At 38.8% G+C, this 23598-nt stretch overlaps 2 protein-coding genes across 5 annotated transcripts in view; one reads left to right on the top strand and one right to left on the bottom strand.

Annotated features, from left to right (window-relative positions):
* The window catches only part of LOC110829412 (uncharacterized), a 134333-nt gene that overhangs the window by 28410 nt on the left and 82325 nt on the right, over window positions 1-23598 (top strand). The window lies entirely within an intron of this gene.
* The window catches only part of LOC110829417 (transcription factor Sox-8), a 47086-nt gene that overhangs the window by 9957 nt on the left and 13531 nt on the right, over window positions 1-23598 (bottom strand). For both annotated transcript variants that reach the window (XM_022063114.2, XM_087356847.1), the window contains exon 2: window positions 13571-13717. In XM_022063114.2, the coding sequence (XP_021918806.2) occupies window positions 13571-13717 (147 nt within the window). The remainder of the gene's footprint in view (window positions 1-13570; window positions 13718-23598) is intronic.

Here is a 23598-nt window from a genome sequence, read left to right as displayed (position 1 = left end):
CCTTGTTTCATACACGCGGTGTCGAACCATTTCAACGCTCACCGCCATTATAAGCTTTCTTTAGTGGTCCCTTATATCATTATTGTTTGGTCTACGATCAAGGCTCTGAACCAGTCTAGCTTATAGTTATCGTTTACGATAACATTTGTTGACAGAGTATTATTTCTTCTCATTACTGAGCCTGTTTGTAGTGTGAAGCATCAATGTGTTTATGTTCAGTGGCTACAATGTAGCTTTGCGATGTCTGTACCCGCCTTAAGCTTCTCAATTTTTGTTTTCACTACCTACATCAGCGCTCTGCAACGTCAGCTGTCCCTAACTTACGAGCTCCAATGCTGACCAGTGTTAGTTTACACAACAATATATCAACACGCTACATTGTAGCTGATACATCGAGTCAGAGGCGACTGATTCATTTATGTCGATTTGCTGTCCACGGAGTTTGTCAGTGTAAAAGTAGGCTATAGTCTAGCGCGCCATGACATTTTAATCTATTTTCCAAGACATTCGACGGTTTATAAAGTGTGATTAATAGCAGTGAGTTCTTGGGTTTGCTAGGTTCGTCAACTTATTGGCCTGTGCTGCTGATTGAAAATTTAAAGTTTCATAAAAGGTCTACTTTCAAAAACACCATTTTTAAAATTAATATCTTTAATCTGACTAACCAATTAACTGCCGCAACCAAGTCTTTATTGAGAAACTAATAGCCGCTTAGCTAGTCAATAAATTCACCTTAATTTATGTAGCTCTGAGGTTCTGGACCATGTTCATATCAGTTCCTTCCCTGTCCTCATCTGGATACAGGTCAATCCAGTTCAACCCTCATATTCTGTATGCGTACAATCCATTTTAATATTATCCTGCCACATACCAATAGGTAGCAGTACACTATTTATGAGGCTTCTCATGCAGTTTTCTTCAACCTACCATCACTTGTTCTACGCCACAATATTGCCCTCAACACCCTCTTCTCAAACAACCTCAGTCTGTGTGTTTTTCTTCTACTCTTAATCTAATTTTATTCGTCTGTCGCACTATTAATTTTTTTTTTTACTTGTTTTAAAATGGTGATAATATTTTATCTTTGATGCGTAGAAACACAACAAGTTCTGGGAAGCACGTATAACGCCTTTCCCCCTTCAAGTGTTTCACTCTGAGGCCAGCTAGAACCATTGCATGTACATAATAAACGAGTGTTTGTAGCTTCGTTGGCTGGCCTTTGCTGTTCATGGATTTTGGGCCTTCGAAGTTAATATGTCTATGTGATTATTTATCCATGGCCTGCTATGTACAAGCACATGTGTACAGCGCAGCAAAACAGACGCTTACGTCATAACGCCTCCTACCTTTCGTCAATAAGCAAAGATAAGTAATGATTTTCACTTTTACATGCTGATTTGTTACACTTTTTAATAAAAAACAGGTATTCGAGTAAGATTTTTCTAAAAACTGTAATTCTCTACGGGCAGTTTTATAGCTTTTTAATAATTATATAATTTAGTGATTCATTTTTGTACATAATTTACGTTATATTTTTCAGAGACAACGGAAAAATTCGCATTTTCTCGTTGACTTTGTTTGTCACTGACGTCACAAACCAGAACACCTTCGCCACATTCAAATTCCACTTGCGTAGTTCCAAACGTACATTAGTTATCGCCGTCAAGTCAGAAGCCGAATGTAATTTATTAGCAGTTGTTGAATATTTTTTTTAAAAATATCGATTACTATACAAAAACCCAGACACTGCATTAAAAGGTATTATAATTGCTGCCCAAAAATTGCATGTTTCAAGGCCACATCAAAATCGTACAGTGTTGCAACACGAACAAGGGTGTCTAGGAGGGTGTTCAAGATCCGCGCGGCGGTTTGGAAGGGACAGAATTCTTCCGTGATCCTGAAGCATGTATTTTAATGATGGCTAGTATAGTGTTCCTCCAACATCGGTTGTAGTTCATACCAAATTTAATGAAAATCTGTCAATTTGTTAGAAAGTCATTGCGGTGGAAGTTCACACGGTCTCACTGACATGATGACAAGACAGCTATTTACCTTCCCGCTTACTTCGTTCGTACAGAGCTGGTGAGATAGTGGATAACTCAAAGTGATAAGTTATACAGTTAAGAAATGTTTGTATTGGGTCGGATAGTCGGAATGTTCACGTACTGTCTTACCGACACTGTGGAACGCCGGCAGTCAAAACAATCGAAGGCACGTGACGCAGCCTGGCCTCCCTTCACACGCGAAAGCTTCTGCTTACCAAATGCTTAGTTTGTTCTTCAAGCGTAAGGCGTGTAAATATTTGGTCTTTTTTTATTAAATTTCTTACGGTTTACTTAGGAATGACCTATCCACCGTTACCGCTAAGGTCAATTGGGATTAAGGTTCAGTCAGTGTGGACAGGAGGCAAGGGTTAGTGGGTTTTCGTGGTTTTATCTTATTCCATGGGAATGTAGAATGAAATCTTAAAATAGTTCTCTGTAGTGTGGGCTATGCTGCTGAACTATGAAAAATAATTCGTCCATTTCAATTTCCTGATTCATCGATCTGTAAAGTTGATGCATCGACGTTAAATAAATCACGGTCTGATATATGAAACTTGGGGAAGTCCCCGAGAGCCATCACCTGTCCATGATATGAGTTACTAACTTCTTGTAAACATCTCGAAGGCTCTTAAAAAAACACTCCTTAGATTGATTTCTGATGACCTCTGCTCGTCTTGGGACGCTTGTGTCCTGAAGAATGGGGTCCTCTGTGCTGCTACAGTTTCTAGAGGAAAGAGGATTTACTTTTTGTTGTCGGGAACAGATGGAGCAGCTGCAAACGCGTGCCTTATCGCACAATGCGCCAGCCCCAAACATTGCGAGCAAATTCTCGGATCGTACGCTGTTCTTTTCATACAAAATAAATTTTAAGATACTAATGATATCACATGACTAGGTGTAAACAGAGTATGTGAGACCCAGGGATACGATTTTCCTGTATCTGTACTGGTTCTACTCGCGGCACTACACGATATTTTAATCGCCAAAGTTCAAACCGATTATGGGGAGCCTATATGACCATTTACCTACTGGGTACCGTGATTTTGTCTTGGTACGTCAAGTTAAACATTCTCCTTCGTCCTCATAAAATGGTGCGTAATTAAGCATCACTGCGCAGCTCAGTGTAGTGACCGGGGTTCGATCCCCAACGTGAGGAGAGGATTTTTCCTCTAGTGTTGGTATCTTCCTCAAAGTTCACAAAGCATTACAACCCACAGACGAATATATTTAATAAATTTATATTAATTAGATATCTGAGGGCCTGATTCTTCTTCTTCTTCTTCTTCTTCAAGATGCTTATGTTCTTAGGAGCCTTGCCCTCCTGGAAAATCACCAGGAATTTAAACACGTGGAGAATATTTATGTTTTCAATATCGTATTCTACCAAATTCTCCTTCTCTTCTAATGTAAAACGGATCAGATATTGACTGATAAAGTTTACCTCAAAAGAGATACACGTTTGACAGGCTTAGTTTAAATAGGATAAATCACACTGGTCATCAACACCCGTGCTTTAGAACCCCTAACATATCCGAGTGTGTCAACTTGGGAAGTCCGGACAAAAAGCAAAAGAATTGGACAGAGACCAGACCGTGGCGGCCAGCAGAGCTTCAACTCCCGCCAGACTGATAGAGGGTCGACGCGCTGACTGACAAATCCCAGACACCTTACTTTTTGTTGGAAGATGTACTCAAACTGTGGACAGAAGAAGTTGGTCTGAAATGGAACACGACACGAGGAGACGAGGGTTTGATTCTAAGCAGACACGGTGACCGAATGGTTCTACCAAAATTACAGGAAGTATGTCTTACGCAATCTTCCGATCGCGGACGGAGTAACCAGGTTTGTCGACTTAAGTGGCTCTTGTATTTTCTGAGTTTACTCAGCCTGCACAGACCCAGCTACTTTTTAAATACTTTTCTTTAAATATTTCACAGTTTATCTTCAACAGTTATGAACCAACTCGGCTCGGTGTATTCCAAGCTGTTGAAAAGACGTTTAATAACGAGAGGAAAGTTATACATACACTAATGCCTGGAGATTTAAGAAATCGCTATTTTGCCAATGCCATATCGATATCCCTGAGCTAAGATATCGATAATCGGATTCGATATGGTCTTTAACCAATATTTTAAGAAAAATTAATAAATTGTGAATTCCTTGGTGGCAAAAAATAATGTTAGTACTCGATAATTTAAGACTAATTGATTAAAATAGTTTTTGTCATGGCTTAATAAGAATAATCTACTTGTGATATATTTCCAAGACCCGTCATTCTTGACTGTACGAGTGCGCTGTTCGTGCGATGAATAAGAAATTGAATTAAGTTCTGACGTTGGAGATTCTGGTAGTTAGAAATACAAATGAGACTATTTTGGCGCTTAGGGTGGCGTCTGGCGGAGTCAAGCGGTTGGCTGTGTGTCGGTATGTTTGGCAGTAATCTGGCTTCAGTCGCCGTAAAGATATTTTCACATTTAATTGAACACTTTATGAAGGAATTACATAAATATTGTACTTTCAATGTGATTTGCTAAGACATTGCCGCAATAAATTGTATTAATCTTTAACACAAAAACGGCCCATTGCCGTCAAATTTGTTGGGTCATACTATGTAAATGATGATGATGATGATAATTTTAAAACGTTTTAAATCGTTCTCTGCCTGACTATGATAAACGTATCAAAATATATCGGTTTTATGATCGATTTTTTATCGACAACTTACTGATGGAGCTATATCTCGACCATAAATACACTATATGTTTCTGCTCTTGCGAAGGAATGGCTTTCCAACTGTGATACACACCTGCCGAATCCGTGCGGGATGCAGCCCTTATCTTGTTCAAACTCGACACTCCCTCCTCCATCCCTTGCTTATGGTAACACCGTGTCCCCCGCCCTATTCGAATGCAAAATATATAAGAAGATTCAGTCTGTGCAGGGGTCAATAACATTTTACGCAAATGGACCACCTGATCAATAAATGTCATGCTCGCAGGCCGGACTAAAAAGGTCAACATTTCAAATATACGCACCCAATATACAAATCTAGGTTATTTTATTATTAAGACGTGGTACAATGATTTGGGTAAATCACGATTTTCCTGAAAATTTACCGATATAAATTCTAACTTATTTTTTTATGGGGCATGAATCGAAAAATCATAGGCCTTTACTAAAATCGATTTCTGCTGCATTGAATATCACGCACAATCGTATATACTTGATATGTCGCATTTTTAAAACCTCAACGCCCACATTATTACGGTTAATAAAAAAATACAAATACTTAAAAAGGCCTATCGCAGGCCCTGGTGTCGAGTTAAATAGTTCCCCGAGCCGCATACAGCCCGCGGGACATAGGCCTGGTCTAGAATTTGTGGCCTGGTTGTCATGTTGATAAGATAATATTAAACATAATTTATTAATATACTCTTTATTCCTGATTTTATTTTTTATTTGCATATTTCTTTACTACTTTGTTTCTTGGTCGGGTATAGGGTTTGGAAGTAGGCTTTTGTGAATATGGTAATGAACATTTTTGATTTTAAATAAGGTCCGGAAATTCTTAATCATCAGAGCGACTAGTAGGTCCTCAATAAATACCTCTCGCACTGGGACAGCTTTATCTTCGTTACTTTTTCAGTTTCGTTTGTTTCTACACTCCTTCCATTCTTTCTTTTGTATTCCTTCACTCATCTCATCCTTTTCAATAATATTAGGTGAAGTCATGAAGCTTCTCATTATATAATTTCCTTTCGGGTTCTTTACCACATCTGAGAGCAGTCTTGCCACGGTGGGTGTGTCGGTAAAAGTCAGGAAGAATCTGAATGTTCTGCGTCATTTGCCTTTACTCTAACACAATCAAACGTTAATTGCTTGGATTGACGCAGCTTGGGAAAGTCAGCTTACACTGGACGCGTGTTCAGTGATACCGCCTGCTTCGCTTTGCGCGGGAACCTAACCGACAGGCTTTTGTTATTTACCGTGCTCAACAGGGGTGTCACAACTCCGGCCTCCTGTGTCAGCAAATAGACACAAGACTACGGAGGTCACGTATATTTGTGAATCGCCTGGGGAAAATAAATTATCTTGAAAGCCAAGACCTCATTTTGAGCCATTTGCTACACAGATATTCCCTCCTACGCGTTTTATTTTTCTTATAACCCTACAATACATGAAGACGACTGTCTTCTGAAATGTTGAGTTCGCCCTGATGATGGAGGCAATAAAAGCTCTGAAACGTCGTGAAAGTAATACCAAACTACAAGGCGCTACAACCCAGAAGTCAGACATTTTGATATAACTGTCTCAAACTGTGCTACACAGTTTCACAAATATTTTTTCTGTAACTAAAACCTACTCTCTCCTTCCACATTCCCACTTACATCTTGCAAAATTTGTTCTATAATTTACATCAATTTTTATACAAGTATTGCTTTGTATTCCTTAACTCAACAACGTCTATAAATTTTATAATTCTTTTATAACATATTTCATCGTTAATAACAACCATTATATATAATATAAATTGTTTTTTCTCCCTCCTCGTTACGAAACATTTTAATATAACATGTAAAATACACCCTTACACAGGGGACGTACCCTGTTCTCAAATTCTTCCTTAATCCCTCAGCTTCCAGCCCTTCCATGTATAAAAACCTGTGTTTAAAATATTAATGAACTGTTTCTTACCTCTAATATCAACAAAGGGATTAATAGTATTCTGTACCACTTTGTCTTTTCAATAGTTTAGTTTAAGAATAGCGCTTCTAGCTTGTATTCTGTGAAGACACAATTCGAATCCAGACGATGTACAGACATCTTACTTTTCGTCAATTGTCTACGGGATACATTGTTAGTACAATGAAACAAATCAACGAACCCCTTCAACTGCAGCCATTTATACGTCACCGTGCAACACGCCCCTCGCCTCTCATTTAAAGCTAAATAACTTATTCAGATGATAAACATAGTTAAAGAACCTAGGACTTAACAACTCAATTTTACGCCAGGGAAATCATTCTTTTTTTTTGTAGCGATATTTGTCAGCTACCTGGGTTATATTAGTTGCGAAAGAGGGACTACATCAGTACACAATCAGTGTAATGTCTGCTCTATTTATGTGCACATTTTAAAAATACTCCTGAGGGAAGTCATTTCCTTAAGTAGTATTAACACCAGTCTTGGCTTGTGTAATTTACTCTGTAAATAGTGGCGTTAGTATGCTCATGTCTTGGCAGTGATATATACAGGTAGCCTAATATAGTGTCGTTAAATAATCGGCCACAGTAAGTGTGTATGATTGAATTGTTTCCTGTAGTTGTGGCATCCCTGCGTCGAACTAGTGAATGCTCGTAGAATGTTAGGTGAATGTGAAAGTAGATGTCTCATGTAACAATTTCTTTATTAATGCTGTACCTTCACTGCTCTAATTCCTCGCTTCGCAGAACCTGAATAGGTTCCGCTATTAGCCTATCGCTTCTTTCAAAATTTCCTCTTCCCATCACGTGCCGAACGTCGTGGCCGAGCACTAATTTTTTTTTTCGAGAAGTCCCGGCTTCAAATCTCAACCCGGACACCGGCTATTTCGACTGAGGTTGTACTTTTCCTCAGTCCCTTCAGGTAAATTTTGGATTAATAACTCAAATTTGGTCACGACGAAGTTTTCCGTATCTTTTTCAATTCGTTATTTATTAATGATATTATCATTCGACGCTAATAGGCAGTGCTAATGACATCGTCGTTACACGAAGCATAAAATCCATCACTGTGTGAACAAGTACAGACTAAGAAGTCTATGGATTGGATGAAGAGGCAATATTTAAATTTTTTTAATTAGGCAAGGCATGGTGTGTATTTTGATAAATCAATTAGCTTATGCACGCACCACGTAGCACACATGGGACAGATGAGAGGAAACATATGTTACATCGAAAATCCTGAAAGGAACATGGAAGACTTGGATACGGGAAGACTTTAAAATGGATGTTGACGAAACAGTGTGTGTGAGTTGTATGGAGTCAGCTGACCCGGGATAGCAACCATCAGCGGACTCTTGTGAACACGGTCAATATTCAGATTACATTTGATTAACAAAAAGACTATCAGTTTTTGAAAGAAAGACTGTGTTTGACAGAGTTAGTTGAAACAATGTCATTAAATGTCTTTCGAAACAAAAGGATGTTGCAATCACAAGCTTAGACAAGTGAGAATAACTCTAACAGATGAGCTGTGATAGGAATTTGTAAAGAACGGAAAAGTACTTTTAACCTTGTGAGCTGTTGCAGTCGTAGTGTGGAGTTTCGCACGCGCAGCAGCCATGTTGCGACACGTCACATGCATGTGCTCTACATGGCGGCTGTGAGGAGAGTATAGAGTTCTGCATGGAAGTGTGGATGGTTGGCAGTCTTTACAAATGCTCCAGCCCGAATGTAGGAACACAGAGAATTTTTGCTTTGTACCAACTATCTAACAATCCATCTACATCGGCTAGCAAAGTAAGTAATAAGCCAGAAGACAGAAATTTTCAGACTCACAGCCGTGAAAACCTCAAATACCACAACTAATAAGTCAATTGAATATCTTATTAAAATAGCTAGGTAACTAACTACAAGGCACACCCAAAAGCAATCACCTATGATTGTCCCAACCTCCCTTGTTACTAGGCCGCTGCTCTCCCTACCTGCGAAGAAGCTCTGCAGGTTCGAACACGATGTATTCATAAGCAGAATGTGTGTTCATTCTCGAATGTTACTTTTCTGATAAAGAAGCACCCAATAAGACGACAATACACCGATTGGTAACAAATTCTGATTGACCAACAAGACAACTGAAACTACGGGTGTACCGATGTGACTCAGTGCATCAGCTACAAAAACTGAAAACGGATGCAAGAATTCAGTATTACCATTGGTTTCGACATTTTACGGTTACGGTTAACAAACAAACTCAGTAAGTTATTAACATATCTGCAATCCGTTGTTAACATTGAATTTAAGGACAAAATAAACAAGTTGAAATGTCATCACTTTTGTCTGTGTGTGGAAGATTAAAAACATAGTTGGTCATCTCAATTATTTATTTTAATCCGTCTGATCACAATATAATTTTTTATTTAAAATTTCTTATAATTAAGATAATAAAATATCATTCATGTTCCATATCGATTGATCGATTTACATTTCGGAACATTTACACAACATGTTTCGGTTTTTATAAAACCATCATCAGGTGTAAAATATGTCTAAGAACTTAAAACTCAATTATGATTTCTGTAGTTTTTTTGGTGATGTTTCATTACGTTTGTTTTTCCAATACCCACACCTATTCGAAGACACTAGTACTTCTGGACATATCGGGACACTCACTCCTACATCTTTGGCCGATATGTACATCTAATAACATTTAAGAAAAACAACACTTTCGCCCAAAATGGAAAAACAAACGTAATGAAACATCACCAAAAAACTACAGAAATCATAATTGAGTTTTAAGTTCTTAGATATATTTTACACCTGATGATGGTTTTATAAAAACCGAAACATGTTGTGTAAATGTTCCGAAATGTAAATCGATCAATCGATACGGAACATGAATGTTATTTTATTATCTTAATTATAAGAAATTTTAAATAAAATTATATTGTGATCAGACGGATTAAAATAAATAATTGATATAATATTCACAATATGACGCAATTACACTATCTTATAGTTGGTTATGTAAAATAATTATCCCGTTTTGTAGTCTCACATTATAAGGCTAGAAACGTTATAAGATGTTGTCAAGAAGTGATGTGTAGCTGCTAATTAAACTAATCCCATGGAATAGAGTGACTGAGAACCTGACGTGCGTTCATGAAATTAAGAAATTTCTCGTCTTATATGAAATCGAATGAGCATCACCCTTTTTACAAGATCCCGCCAGTGAATCCTATCTTGAGCCATATGAATCCACCCCACACCCACACATGTGGATGTCAGCGCCAGCGTTAATATCCAAATTCGCTTGTTGTCGTGTAATCTGAAAGGATTACAGAGGCAGGAACTCAGAAATTTTTTTCTTTGTTATTGATAAAGTTGTTTGCCCGTGGGGGTGGCCATATCTACGCCTCGCACAGCTGTGAACACTTCCTTTTCTTGTTGATTCCTGTTAAAGAAAACTAACAGGATGTTGTTTTTATAACCGTCTGGGGACGGGAGTCTTCCACAACCAGGTGAAACCCGTGCAGAACCAGAGATATCTTGTTCAATTGAGGCGACGTAACTTCCTGCCTTTGAGGTAACTGTTATGGAGTCGGTCGTAAAGCGTTAAGTGGCGATGGAACAAACAAGGAAGGAGGAATGAGCGAGAAGAAGGAAGAAGGCAAGGACAAAAGAGCGAGGAACAACCAAAGAATGAAAGGAAGGAAGAAAAACACAGATCAGAAACAAAGAAAGGGAGAAAAAAGTGAAAAAATATAGAAAGAGATGAAAAATGAACGACATGAAAAATGTAGCGAAAGAAGACGTATTTTATTATTTTATTTAGTGTTCTGTCTGACGACAGGTCCATATGAACAGGATCCTTCCATCCTTTTCTCGGACTGGGACCTGTTCATACACGTTCTTGGCAGATGATCCAGAAGTGGTTTGCCATTGCCTTCTTCTGTGTGTGAATGGAGTAATTGTTGGGATGCCACGGAGGAAAACTCCGTGTTGCCTAGACCACGGCCTTGCCCAACACAAGTTATAAATTCGGGCACCGCCGGGAATCGAACCCGAGACCCCAGGATTACAAGGCCAGCGTTCTAACCGCTAGACCACCTCATCTTATTATTATTTAGTGTTCTGTCTGACGATAGGTCCATATGAACAGGATCCTTCCATCCTTTTCTCGGGCTGGGACCTATTCATATACGTTCTTGGCAGATGATCCAGAAGTGGTTTGCCATTGCCTTCTTCTGTGTGTGAATGGAGTAATTGTTGGGATGCCACGGAGAAACCGGGGAAGCCCCCGGAGGAAAACTCCGTGTTGCCTAGACCACGGCCTTGCCCAACACAAGTTATAAATTTGGGCGTTTGACGTAAAGAAGGATAAATATAAAAACTGAACGCGAACACACAATTCAATCCAGCCCCACATTCTCAACATTTTCCACAGAATTAATGCTTTTGTAGCTGGTGCCAGGGTAAAAGCCTATAAGTTAGAAAAGTTAATTAAATTATAAATAATTTATCGATTTATTAAAGAATTATGTAAATATTATGAATTGTATACATGACTTAAGGCTTTGGAAAAATTGAAATTAATATAAAATACAGGCTGTAAATAGTAATTATATTTCGGTTGTAATATTTGGAATTACATTCCTTTACCCTGACACCCACCGGCTGTAATCCTCGGTCTCTTGACGATTTGAGATTTGTTCATTCTCTCCCCGCCTAATCCTCATTGTGAGATTTCAGGTTCTCAGGGCGACGAATATGAAATTAATAGCCATCTGGGTTATTGGCTGTGCAGTCTCGTAAAAGTTAACTGACGTTTCAGAGGTGTTTGCCGCCTCTCATCGCCCTGATGATGGAGGCAAAAAAAAGCACGTCAGTAAACTTCTATCAGACTACATGGCGCAACAACTCAGAAGAGTCAGCCATCTTCACTAATAATGCACATTTTTCAACCAAATAAGTTTAAAAATTTAATCTCCTGTAAATAAATCATCCTTGTAGCGCAGTGTAGTCTGGTAGAAGTTTACAAGCGTTTAAGAGGACCTTCCTGTCTTCATCATCAGGGTAATGAGTCACCACTGTTAAAACCTAAAACCCTGCCAGTCACTTTGTTGATACGCCTTTCTGGTATGATGCCGTCCATGTTATAATTTTGTCTTGTATTTTAGTGACGATACATGAACATATACGAGTACTCATTTTTTCTTTCCCACATTTCTCGTCTCGTTTTAATTTGTCTTGAGCAAAGGACATGTTTCCCTATGGTCTCGTATTGTTAGAGGTAGGCCTGGGGTCTTGGCATTGCTTTCAGAATGTTAAGTGGTCGGAGCCACAGTCTGTGATAATCGGCTTAGGAATTTGTGTCGAGTCTCTCTCTAGTGGGTAATTAAAGAGTCAGACGTGGCGTCGGGAAGTGCAGCCTTGCCTGTTTTTAATTTTAAACAGTTGTTTTAGCTTCCAGAAAATCGTCATCCGGGTTGATGGAATTTTCAGATTGAAACGGTTTAATATCTGTCAACAACTCGATTCGGGGTGACGGTTTATTATTACGAATAAAACATAATGGTGTCTTTGTATTCCAAGCGTAGGGAATTATCTGAAACGGAAACCTAAGTTAATTTTGAAAATGTGGTCTTATGAGTGTGGAGCTGAAACCGATGTAAAACTATTTCCAATATCGGAAAACTTTAATTGAGAATGCATATGGAAAACTCACTGTATTCCAGTACGAACTGCATGTTTCTAATCTTGTTTTATTGATTGTACTCGCCGTGAAAGTCTCAAATACTATATTGTTTTATTTTGTTCTTGCAGTATCTCGTTCTCGGCCTATGTGAAATCTGAATGTTAAAATTTAGCTCCAAAAATGCAATTAACATAGACAGTGCTCCTGTTAAAATATAAACAAAGTACCTCCCAAACAAAGGCCAGACGAATTACTGGGTCAAATGCATTGATCTCCAGAGAAACAGTAAATGGGCTGTTCACTGTAAGACGTTCTTGCATGCACACTGTTTTACTGTGCACTGATTCTCACGAGGGAGAGCTGGCTGGAATTGCAAGACGAAAGTCCGACGACAGTGTGAATCCAATTAAAAGAGATCAGCCATCTTGAAAACGTTTTGTGAGTTTCACATCCTTCTGGACGTCATGGAAGCGGAATTTATTGAAACCGTTTCAGATCATACAAGCCGCTGGATCTGGTCTCACGGTGCAGATCCTTATCAAGTTTACCAACCCAATTTTATTTCAGAGAAATCCGGGAAATTTTTTTATGGTCTGGAGACCCTGTTGGTACTGATTCCGTACTCCGTTTAAATAAAAGAGTGCAGAGATATTTCTTTGTTTGACGTGTTTCGGCAAGATTCCTTCTATTTGAAAGGGGAAAATAATACCATTTGTTCAACTGATATTTCTGGTCTTAGTAACTCATGCTGTACAAACTATGAAATTTTCTCCTGAAATGCACAGAACTGAAGTTTAACAACTGACGAAGTGGCAAGGACCCTCAGAACAGAAGTCATTTCCATAGTAGGATGATGGTTGTCTTCTTGGTTGTAGCGCCGTGTGGTCTGGAAGAAGTTTACCAACGTTTCAACTGTACTTGCTGCCTACATCTTCAGCACGAAAACCGCCTTGATGTTAGATCAAATATACCTGAAACGTTGGTAAACTTCTTCCAGACCACACGGCGCTACAACCAAGAAGACAGTCATCATCTTGCGAGAAACTCAAATCCTACTTCGTTTTCCTTGTGTTTAGCTTGGTTCTGTCTTCTGTTAAGAGGCTGAGCTATTCCATCATGTGGATACTCACCGCCACAGTTTACCAAGGGTCTTGCTGAGCTCCGCGTTGTGCAACTGTGGGTATTGGTCCGCGAGTTTCCGTCTGGCTGCCTGAGCCCAAACCATGAAGGCGTTCATCGGTCTCTTGACGTGCATCTTGCGTTTGTCAGACGATGCTCTGAAATCAAACATTTATTCATAGATTCAGGAAATGAACTTGTGTGGAAAGTTACAAATCTATATTTTAAGGATGAATATTGGATGAGGTAATTGTATGGAAAAATGAAAATATGTAAAAAAAAAAAAATATTTTTACGGTTGAGTAGATTTCGCTGCTGAAACGTAGAAATAATCTGATATTAAATAACTTTTGCAGTTGAAAGACACGGTTAAATAACCTCCGGCACAAGAACAGAACCTCATGACAGTCAAGTCATCCTTTGGTTCATTCTTTTGTCAACTACGCCGAAGACTGTCTTTATGAATGAAGTGGAAGGGGAAGCGGTTGTTCAAAGAATTTCTGTCCCAGGATTTTGATGGAGAAGGGGAGGTGTTTCATTAAACGCTAAATGATCTCTACATTGGATACTGTTTTTCGGATAACATAATAAAGCGATCAGCCAAAAGTCTGGCGCAGCTTCTGTTGAAAGGCAGAACTTTTGCGCATGTCAAAATTTACTCCAGAAACTGGAAGCTCTTTTCCGTATGTATTCTTAGGTTTAGTAACAAATTAAAATGTTTTAACGAGTTCAGGTAACAGACATTTGCATGCCTTTAAAATCTTTCGTACATGGCCCCTAGCTAAAGTGTTGACTCGTGGAGTTTATGATGGAATTTTATTATACTTAATAGTTTGATTGGGCAGTCGGCAGCTTTTCTTTGTATGTAGAGGATCATTTAAATCAAAAGTGATAGGGGTAATATAAGCTTAGCCCCCTGGCCAGTTAACACTCACAGATGACACAGTGTCGTTAAATAACCAATTGTCCGCATCATGATCCCTGAATTATAAAAATCCAGTGCTGAGCTGGTGAATGTCTCCAATTTTTGTATGTCTATGAAAGTGCTTAACTAAACGAAATTTCCTGAAGGAAATAGAGGGTCCATAACAGTATGAGTTGAGTTTTTCCTGATTTTCCTCAGATTCTCCAGAAAATACCGAGATAGCACCTTAAACTCCGTTCCATATTATTTCCAATTAATTATTCGTTAATCATCCTATCATTCTACACTACATGGTGTGTGCTAGTGTCAGCGTTAATATACGAGGCGCGTCCACAAAGTAAGTTTCCCACTCGTCCCACAGCTAGCAAACCTTATATTGCGCGAAGCGACTGTGCGTACGTGATAGAGCAATGACGTAGCATGGCGCGTGCACTAACGGTACTTCCCGCGTTCTCACAGTAGCATCATTGCAGCTGTTGAAGATGGAGGTTCTTATTCCAGCTCCCGCCGACTGTGAAGTGCGGTCAGTGATAACGCTAGGCCGCACACGGCTCGACGGACAGCAAGTCTCCTGCAGGAGTTCAGCTGGGAGGTGTTTAATCATTCACCCTACAGCCCGGACCTCGCTCCCAGTGATTTCCATCTTTTCCTACACCTCCAGAAATTCCTGTCCGGTCAGCGTCAGCGTTTTGAGAATGACAGAGAGGCGGAGATGGTTGTCACACAGTGGTTCCAATCCCAGGCGGCAGACTTCTACGACACAGGTATTCAAAAGTTGGTCCCACGGTATGACAAATGTCTCAATTCCGGTGGCGAATATGTTGAAAAATAGCTGGACACTTGCTGTATCTGTTGCAATAAATATTTCCATGAAATTGTGTTTTGTTTCTGTAAACGGCCCCAGGGAAACTTACTTTTGGGACGCGCCTCGTATAAGTCACAATTAATAATAATAATCACAAGAAATAAACCACATACACGTTTCTTAAAATACTATCCTTGGGACATTTTTTTAACCTGTCAATCTAATTTTATCTATAGCCTCTCACGCATTGTTTCTTGTATTAAAATTCTAATGTTTGCATCAATCCCTCGGAACCCCAAAAATTCATTGTCCTGTTTGCAGATTGTAACGTTGTCGGTACCAGGTGACGCTCATTTACTTGAGCAATGAAAGGGTGGCAAATTTCTTTAACACCCTGTATCGAAAGTTTGTGTTTGCTTTAAACTAGCGCTTCTGTTTGAGTAACGTTCCACGTTCTTCTTTTGTTTTATTCTTGTTCTTTTCTGAATAATTTGGCGGTTTCTTTTCCCTTCGGTAAGACAATACAGAGACGAGGTACTTCTGCAGTAAGCTTTTGTTAACGTCCGTGAACCCTTGTGGAGAGAAAAAGTTAACAAAGATCCCTCTGGTACATTTACGAATGTTGCATATATATTCAGAAGAAAACAGGGGAATTTAGGATAGTCCTTATGAAGCTAACTTTTCTATTGCTCAGATTTCTAGTCATAATAGGTACATACCAATATTATCGTCATATTTAGGTACTATAAGTTTATTCCATCAGTGACGCACAGTTTAACTCATGAGTTACGGGCTCACATTTTCATTATTGCTTATAGTTGTTATTATATTTAATGTTATTGATATAATTAGAGTCTATTAATACACAGGATGTACACATAAAATATATACTATTTCACTGTAACATTTCTGTTGAACCGGAAGGCAGAGGAATGAAGTCGATACTTGTCACTTGGATTTCCAAATCTTTAAAATGGCGCTGAAAATTACAAAAAGCTACGCGCGTGCCACCTCGTTCGCCTGGTCTTAAACCACGTGATTTATTCTTTTGGGGATACATCAAGAATGAGCCACCATTGGCTACGATTACACTTTACTTGCATAAGAGCGTGAGGAATGAAATTGAATACAAATATGGTATCGGCAGGGCCATTCACTGTGTCCTCATTGAACATCTGTAAAATGTAGGTCTCAAAAACTTGATCATATAACCTACTTATACGCGTCTAATCTTCATTGCTGCGACTTTCAGTTCATGAGCAATGTTACAATAAAATGGCATGCACTTTATCGTGTACATTCTATATTTTGGGAAGGATTTTATCATTTAGTCCATATGCAGATTATCCTTGTGTTGATTTTGTCGTACATAACCTCAAAATTCTGTCCCTTTTTAATTTTATTAATTTTTGACTTACTATATCGTGCATAATTTGTAGACACGTGTATGACATTTTTCAACTAGAAATTTTACACGCCTAGCTAAGACGGTTCATTAGTTATCGCTGTCAAATTGAAAGCCAACGGCGATTTTCCCATGGCTGTCATATTGCTATTTTACATTCTACAGGAAGAAAATGTCTTAACAAAAGTTTCACATTTTTCAAGACGTGTTACCATGAATAATGTTGGGACCCTACAGGTATATTAAATGTCTCTGCCATTTTACATGTTTGGGAATGCGTAAAATCATTATTACCTTCACCGTGATTATTACTTCGATTCAGAATGAATCCTCTGTCTTTTTCTAGAACGTTCTATTTTTATCTGCAACTATTTGGTTTCTATTCTATAATTTAATAGGCTACCGCATTTGGTTCCATTTTTAACACAGATTCATGTCACGTGCTTTTGTGTTCTTGGGTTCTTCATTTCAAACCAAGGATTTTAAAACCATTTCGAATCGTCAGATTTCATGCTTTCAAGGCGGCGTATATAAAGATGGCTGAGTTCTGAGTTGTGGCGCCATGTATTTGGTAGATAGACCGATGTTTCAGACTAGCTTACTGCTTCCATCTTCAGGTGGTCATCTACTGCCTGCCTTATATATGGATAACCAAGTCGCCCAACCACTTCACATTCGCCCTGAAGATAACAACTACAATATTTGCTGAAACGATGGATAATACTAATCATCTAACGCAAACCACCCTCGAAAACCGAATTTACACATCGGATTCGAGCAGTAAAAACTTCATGGAATGAAAGTGAATTTCAGTGAAATTCATATTAATGTTTGTGTGAAAATAGAGGAACGAAAAATATCTGAAGCTGAAGTTTTGAAAGTAAAAGTGGGCGGTTATGATTTCGCCAGACAGGCGACTTTACCCGGAACAGTCGCGTCCATTTCAAGGGGGCCTTTGTAGACACAGAGTTTGACATGCTTTCTTTCTGTTCACTCTGTTAAATTCACAGTTTCCACATTCATACATTTGTACTGGAATTCCTATAACTTCATACAAATTTAAATGTGTTTCTGCCCCAGTTATATTATTCTCATTAACAAAGGAACTGAATTGAATTATTTTTATTATTACCATTATTATAATTATTAATAATATGGTACATTTTTATATTTAGTTTCATTTGTTTGTTTTTGTATTTGTAATTTTTTACTTTTATTATTATTGAAATTAATTTAATTATTATATATTTTATCTTGTACTGTTGTTCAGTTCTTGGCTGTTATCAAGCACTTAAATAAATGAATTTAATTAAAGAAATTATAGAAATATTAGGATGGGGTTGGGTCTGAATGTCATAAAGTTCGTACCAAGTTTCGTGAACATCGGTCAACTGGTCCAAAAGTTGAAAGCAGAAACACGTATAAGGATACACAAGCATCCTTGCTTTCTTTTAGACAAGAATATGTTAAAAATAGGCATATAAAACTTTATTTCTGACAGGTGTTCAAAAAGTTACTTGCCAATGGGTATAATCTGTGTTGGCTGAGTTTCTGTGACAGCGATTTACTTTAAAGGTGGGGTTTTATTTGTTTTTCTGCCACCAGAATCGGCGCGTCATCAGACCTGAAAGGAACTAAATTACTTTACTCCGAGACCAACCAAGTGTCGGATCAGACAAAAAAGGTTAACATCACTGGATTCGTATTCGGGAAGTCTACATTCGTTCTGGTCCAAACTCTAACTACATCAATTTTATATTTTCTTCTATTTAAAAAAAATAAAATATTTCGATTTCATTTATGATCTAACTAATATAATAATTTATTCACCGTCCATACACAAACTTAAAATGTTGTTAAAATTTACTTAAAATTACATAAAATTACAACATTTTTTAGAATTAGATCTTGATACATTTCACATTTGACGACATGTTTCGGTGTATTACACCATCATCAGGTCAATCAATTTAAAAACTGTTGATTGACCTGATGATGGTGTAATACACCGAAACATGTCGTCAAATGTGAAATGTATCAAGATCTAATTCTAAAAAATGTTGTAATTTTATGTAATTTTAAGTAAATTTTAACAACATTTTAAGTTTGTGTATGGACGGTGAATAAATTATTATATTGATTAAACACAAACATGACGCAGTTAAGATATAAATTATGATCTAACATTACGTAAATTGTAGTTCTCCTCATAAATGTAATTTACATTGTTCACAATATCTGTTTTCTTCTAGTCCAGACTTGACTTCCATATGTCAACACTATTCTCTGCTAGCTTTTGTACATTTTAAGCTCATGTTTTGTGTGTGTTTACTCTAATGAAGTTTCGATTACCTGTTCCAGTAGACTGTCTTCAGATCTTGATATGAATAATGTCTGTTATTGGTAGTATGGGATTTCTACATCGAATAAGATAAAAACGATAATTTAATTTCATATTTGAGGGTTCTTAAAATACGGCAATGAACCTGATGTTCCATGCAATGTGGAGTGTTTCTTCATTTGCTGAGCGACTATCAGTTTCCCAAGAATTCTTCTCCATAGCGCTGCTATAAATTTAAGCCTATTTGAGCGAAAATAACATTAATTGTGTAAGAGACGCTTAGCAATTTTATGCAGCAGAAATTTTTAATCATTTTCCGTATAGCAAATGTAAAAATCTAGATTCGGATTTCATCGAAGTTCGAGTAGATCGCGGTGTCTAAAATAACAGGCACCTTTGAGTATAGACCAAACGGCAATGCTGAATTTTAAATTCTAGCTCGCCTTCTGAACTAGTTCAGTTGGGATCAGACACAAACAGCACATTCCATAGTAGCTTGTGTGTTTGAGAAAGTTACAAACCCTTTCGAAATCGACCAGAAAAAATTGAAACTGTTATATTGGAATTTAAATTCTGCAAAATTTAAGACCACCGTCTGAATTACCTTCCATTAGGAACAGAGATGCAAACATCACTTCCCTTTGTGGCGTGTGTGAGGAAGTTAGTTAGGTTCCCTGTCTGAATAGGCCAGTCACGTCTTCGTACTCTGCCGAAGGGGCTAATGGACAGTCACGCGTACAGAGCAGTGGTACGCCATGTTTCCACGTAACAACTAGCGCCTTGATATCAGGCAACTCACGCGACTGTCGAAAGCCACTTGGTCTCAGCAGGTTCACGAACTTTGACGGTTAGTAAAAAAGTCTCGGTGCCAAAGCTCCATTCCAAGGACGCGTATAAAACTTTAGAGGTCAAGCTTAGTGCATTATAAAATTATGAACTAGCCTGGCGTATGCCCCGTCAAAGTTGACGGGAACAAATCTTTCTATGTTGAACAGTTATTCAATTCATTGCAGCATTGTCATTGCAAATCACGTTGAAAGTACAAAATTTATAAAATGTCTCTGTAAAATAAATTAATAGTTTAAACATATTTACGGCGACTGAAGCTAGATTCTTGCCAAACGCATACTCCGCCAGACCCCACCATAGACGCCACCAAAGCCTCGTTTAGATTTCCTGCTGCCAGAGTCGACACCGTCAGAACTTAATTTCTGAATTTTCCGCACCTCATGAAGAGCGCGCAATACAGTTAAAGCGTGACGGACATCGACTATTACGAGGTGCGATCGGAAAGTTTCAAGACTGCGCCTATAAAAACCCGTACACTTATCTCAGGTATTAAATTCATCCATAACCCTCGAAGTAGTTCCCCTGGGAGTGAACACAACGATCCCAGCGCCGCTGCCAAGCCTCGAAGCATCCCTGGAAATCTTTCTTTGTCAGCCTGTCAAGCATCATCTGCGATTCTGCCTGAATCTCTTCTATCGTCTCAAATCTCCTTCCCTTTAGCTGAATTTTCATCTTTGGGAAGAGGAAGAAGTCACACGGCGAATAAGGAGGGTGCGGGATGACGGCCATGGTGTTTGAGGCCAAAAACTGCCGAACTTTGAGGGCGGTGTGCGCTGGCGCGTTGTCATGATGCGTCGCATGTGGAGTTCTTCCTTTAGAATCAGCTGACAGGTCCTATAGCCTATCCCAACAATGTCGCACAAGTCGTTGATGGTACGACGTCGATCTTCGTGAATGGCCTGCCGAATCTTCGTAACATTTTCGGGCGTTGTGCTCGAAGTTGGTCGTCCAGAACGCTCGTCATCATCGACAGAGGTTCGGCCATTTTTAAAACGTGAATGCCACACAAAAGTTTGTGCACGACCCATTGCGGACTCCCCAAATGCTTGCTTTAGCATTTCATAGATTTCCGTAGCCGTTTTGGCGAGTCTTTGGCAAAATTTGATGCACACGCCATTCCGAAATCGCAGGAGGGTCGGTGTAATGCACTACCAAAACGCCCGTAACTAAGAAACAAATGCTAATTCGATGATGCCGGCTGGCACACTGATTCACTATGAATGTAGGCCGCACCCCCTAAAGGTAGAAGCTCGTACTACATCCGGTTCGCCCGCTATTGACACAGTCTTGAAACTTTCCGATCGCACCTAGTATATTAGGAGTAGACAGAAAATATAGATTAGCTTCACGATCTGTCCGATTTACTTACGAGGAAAGAATGTGGATTTTTCACTCAACCGGAGGAAAGGTGGGACCCAGAATCTTTCTAGCGAAGAGAAAAATCCCCGCTTCTACCCGGGGTTTAATCCCGACGTTCTTACACGCACTGCTATGCCAGCTCTTGGTATGTGGCAGAACAGTCAGTCTGACCCCATGCTGGACGACCGGTGTTCAATTATCGGAAGTAACATAACATTTTCTATGTAGAATTTGAGGTTTTCACGGTGGTGAGTACGAAGATGGCTGTCTTCTGGGTTGTAGCCCCACGTAGTCTGGCAGCCTTAGCAGTCTTACCAGACTACACGGTACTACAACCCAGAAGACAACCCTCTCCGGTGACTTTTTACTCTTAGCCACCACGTCTAGAACGATCCTGAGGTCCATCAAGCCTCCTAGACGATGTATACAGGTATATGATTACCAGGAACCAAGCGACTTGAGTGCAAAACGGACATACATGCATATAGTGTCGGTTTAGAATACGCGGAGCTTCGGCTTTGTGCTGAGTATTCGCATCTTTATGATTATATATGAAAATATAATTGATAATTTGATAATATACATGGGACAATAGTGTTTTAAGGGATTGTGAAGTTACTTTTGAGCCGCCGGGTGTTTGTGAAAGCGCGTGGCAGTGTCCGCTCTCGTGGTCCACCCATTACAACCGAGTACTGTAAGTAGCTTTTCCGTTAACCCGTGCTAATTGCGATCGCCAGGTTGACAAGAAGGGCCGCGTTAAACCTGGTCTTTAGGTAAGCTGCGTGTTATGGCGTTTATGAACTTCAGCCCATTTTTTGTTGTTCGCGAGAAATTAGTTGCTAAAAGTTTGTACTTTTATACAGTGTCCAAGCCACTTGAAGCAAAGAGACTCTTCCTGGAATGGCAGAAGAAATATAATCGTGTTGTGAGTCGGCCCGGTGTTACAGTTTCAAAGGGACAAACAAAAATAACTTTTTTACCAAACGTAGCCACCGATTGGTTGGCATTTTTGCTGCTTAGTATTCTGGATGTCATAGGTTCAAATCTCGCCCCGAAGACTGAGGTTTATCGTGGTTAACCTCTAATCTATAAAATCTATAAAAATCTATAAAAGTCAAATTCTTATAACTAACCATTACCATCAAGTTCAACATGTTTTCAGATTCATTCACCATTCTGTTATTCTGCGTTATATAGGACGAATGTTTAATAACTTCAAATTTTACGTTATGCAGCTCCGTACAGCAATCTTTATACACTGTCACTTGAATCCCTCTGTATTTATTGTGTTACACCAGGTATACGAACTAGGGACCTCCCATTCTTTCTTTTTCCTTCACCTATGACTTATTTCGTCTTCATTTTTGAATGTATTCAATTACAATGTTCTTACAAAGTCAGGCTGTACACAATCAAACCAGCAACTGGTTTTTAGTTGGTTAATACACAGTATACGTTGCGTTAACGCCATATTTCCATATTAGGTGCTTGATAGAAGACTGCCCACTTTAACCGTCTAGAGCTGAAAGTCGTCTAAATACTATAATTAAGTCCTTACCGCAAACTAAACACCAGACTTTACCATTATAAAGATGGATTTATTAACGCTGTTACAGGAAATAATCCCTGTTTACACTGAAAATCATGTAAAACACAAAATCAAGTTGCTGGTTGTCAAAGAAGGAGAGACATGTTTCCACTTGGCTTTAAGGGATTAATAGGTTGTACTGGATTAAATAACATAATATTCGAAGACGTTGAATATTCATAATGCATAATGCGAGCTGTTAACAGCCTTGTTAAGTTTATGAACAATAAATAAAATGTAAAGACAACAATTCCACACATAAAACTGAGCATGGAAAGGGTTGAACAGATTGCAGTATGTATCTGATTGGGTAGAATTAATGTCTGAAGGGTTGGCGTTCTTATGCGGTGGGTAGATGTGCTGACGTCATGAGCGGTCTTCGAGTAAATTCCTATCTCCGCGAGGAACCATGTCGAGATATTAAAGCAAACATTAGCGAGAAAACTACAGCGCACGCGCTGTACGATCTGCACAGTCATCACGCTCGTGGTGGGGAAAGTCTTTAGTAATGCACCTCAGCACCAGGAATGCGTAGCCCGGCATTCATTTTGTGTTTTTTCAAACGATACATGGGTTGTTTTGCGCTGTGGGACAGTGGAAAAGGCATATTTTAAATTCTTGGTCTGTTTTGTTCAAAAATACAAAAACTGTTCCTTATATCGATGACTTATAATTTTATCTCAGTAGCCTTTTTGGGATTGTGAGTGATGCACTTAAGTGATATTTTAGGTTCTTTGTCATTTATTTAACAACACCGAGATTAGTTC

The sequence above is a fragment of the Zootermopsis nevadensis genome, unplaced genomic scaffold, assembly GCF_977971745.1.
Source record: "Zootermopsis nevadensis isolate Lab colony 2312 unplaced genomic scaffold, Znev_1.0 Znev_ptg000028l, whole genome shotgun sequence".
Classification (NCBI taxonomy): Eukaryota; Metazoa; Arthropoda; class Insecta; order Blattodea; family Termopsidae; genus Zootermopsis; species Zootermopsis nevadensis.
This window is presented reverse-complemented; position numbering and strand designations above follow the sequence as displayed.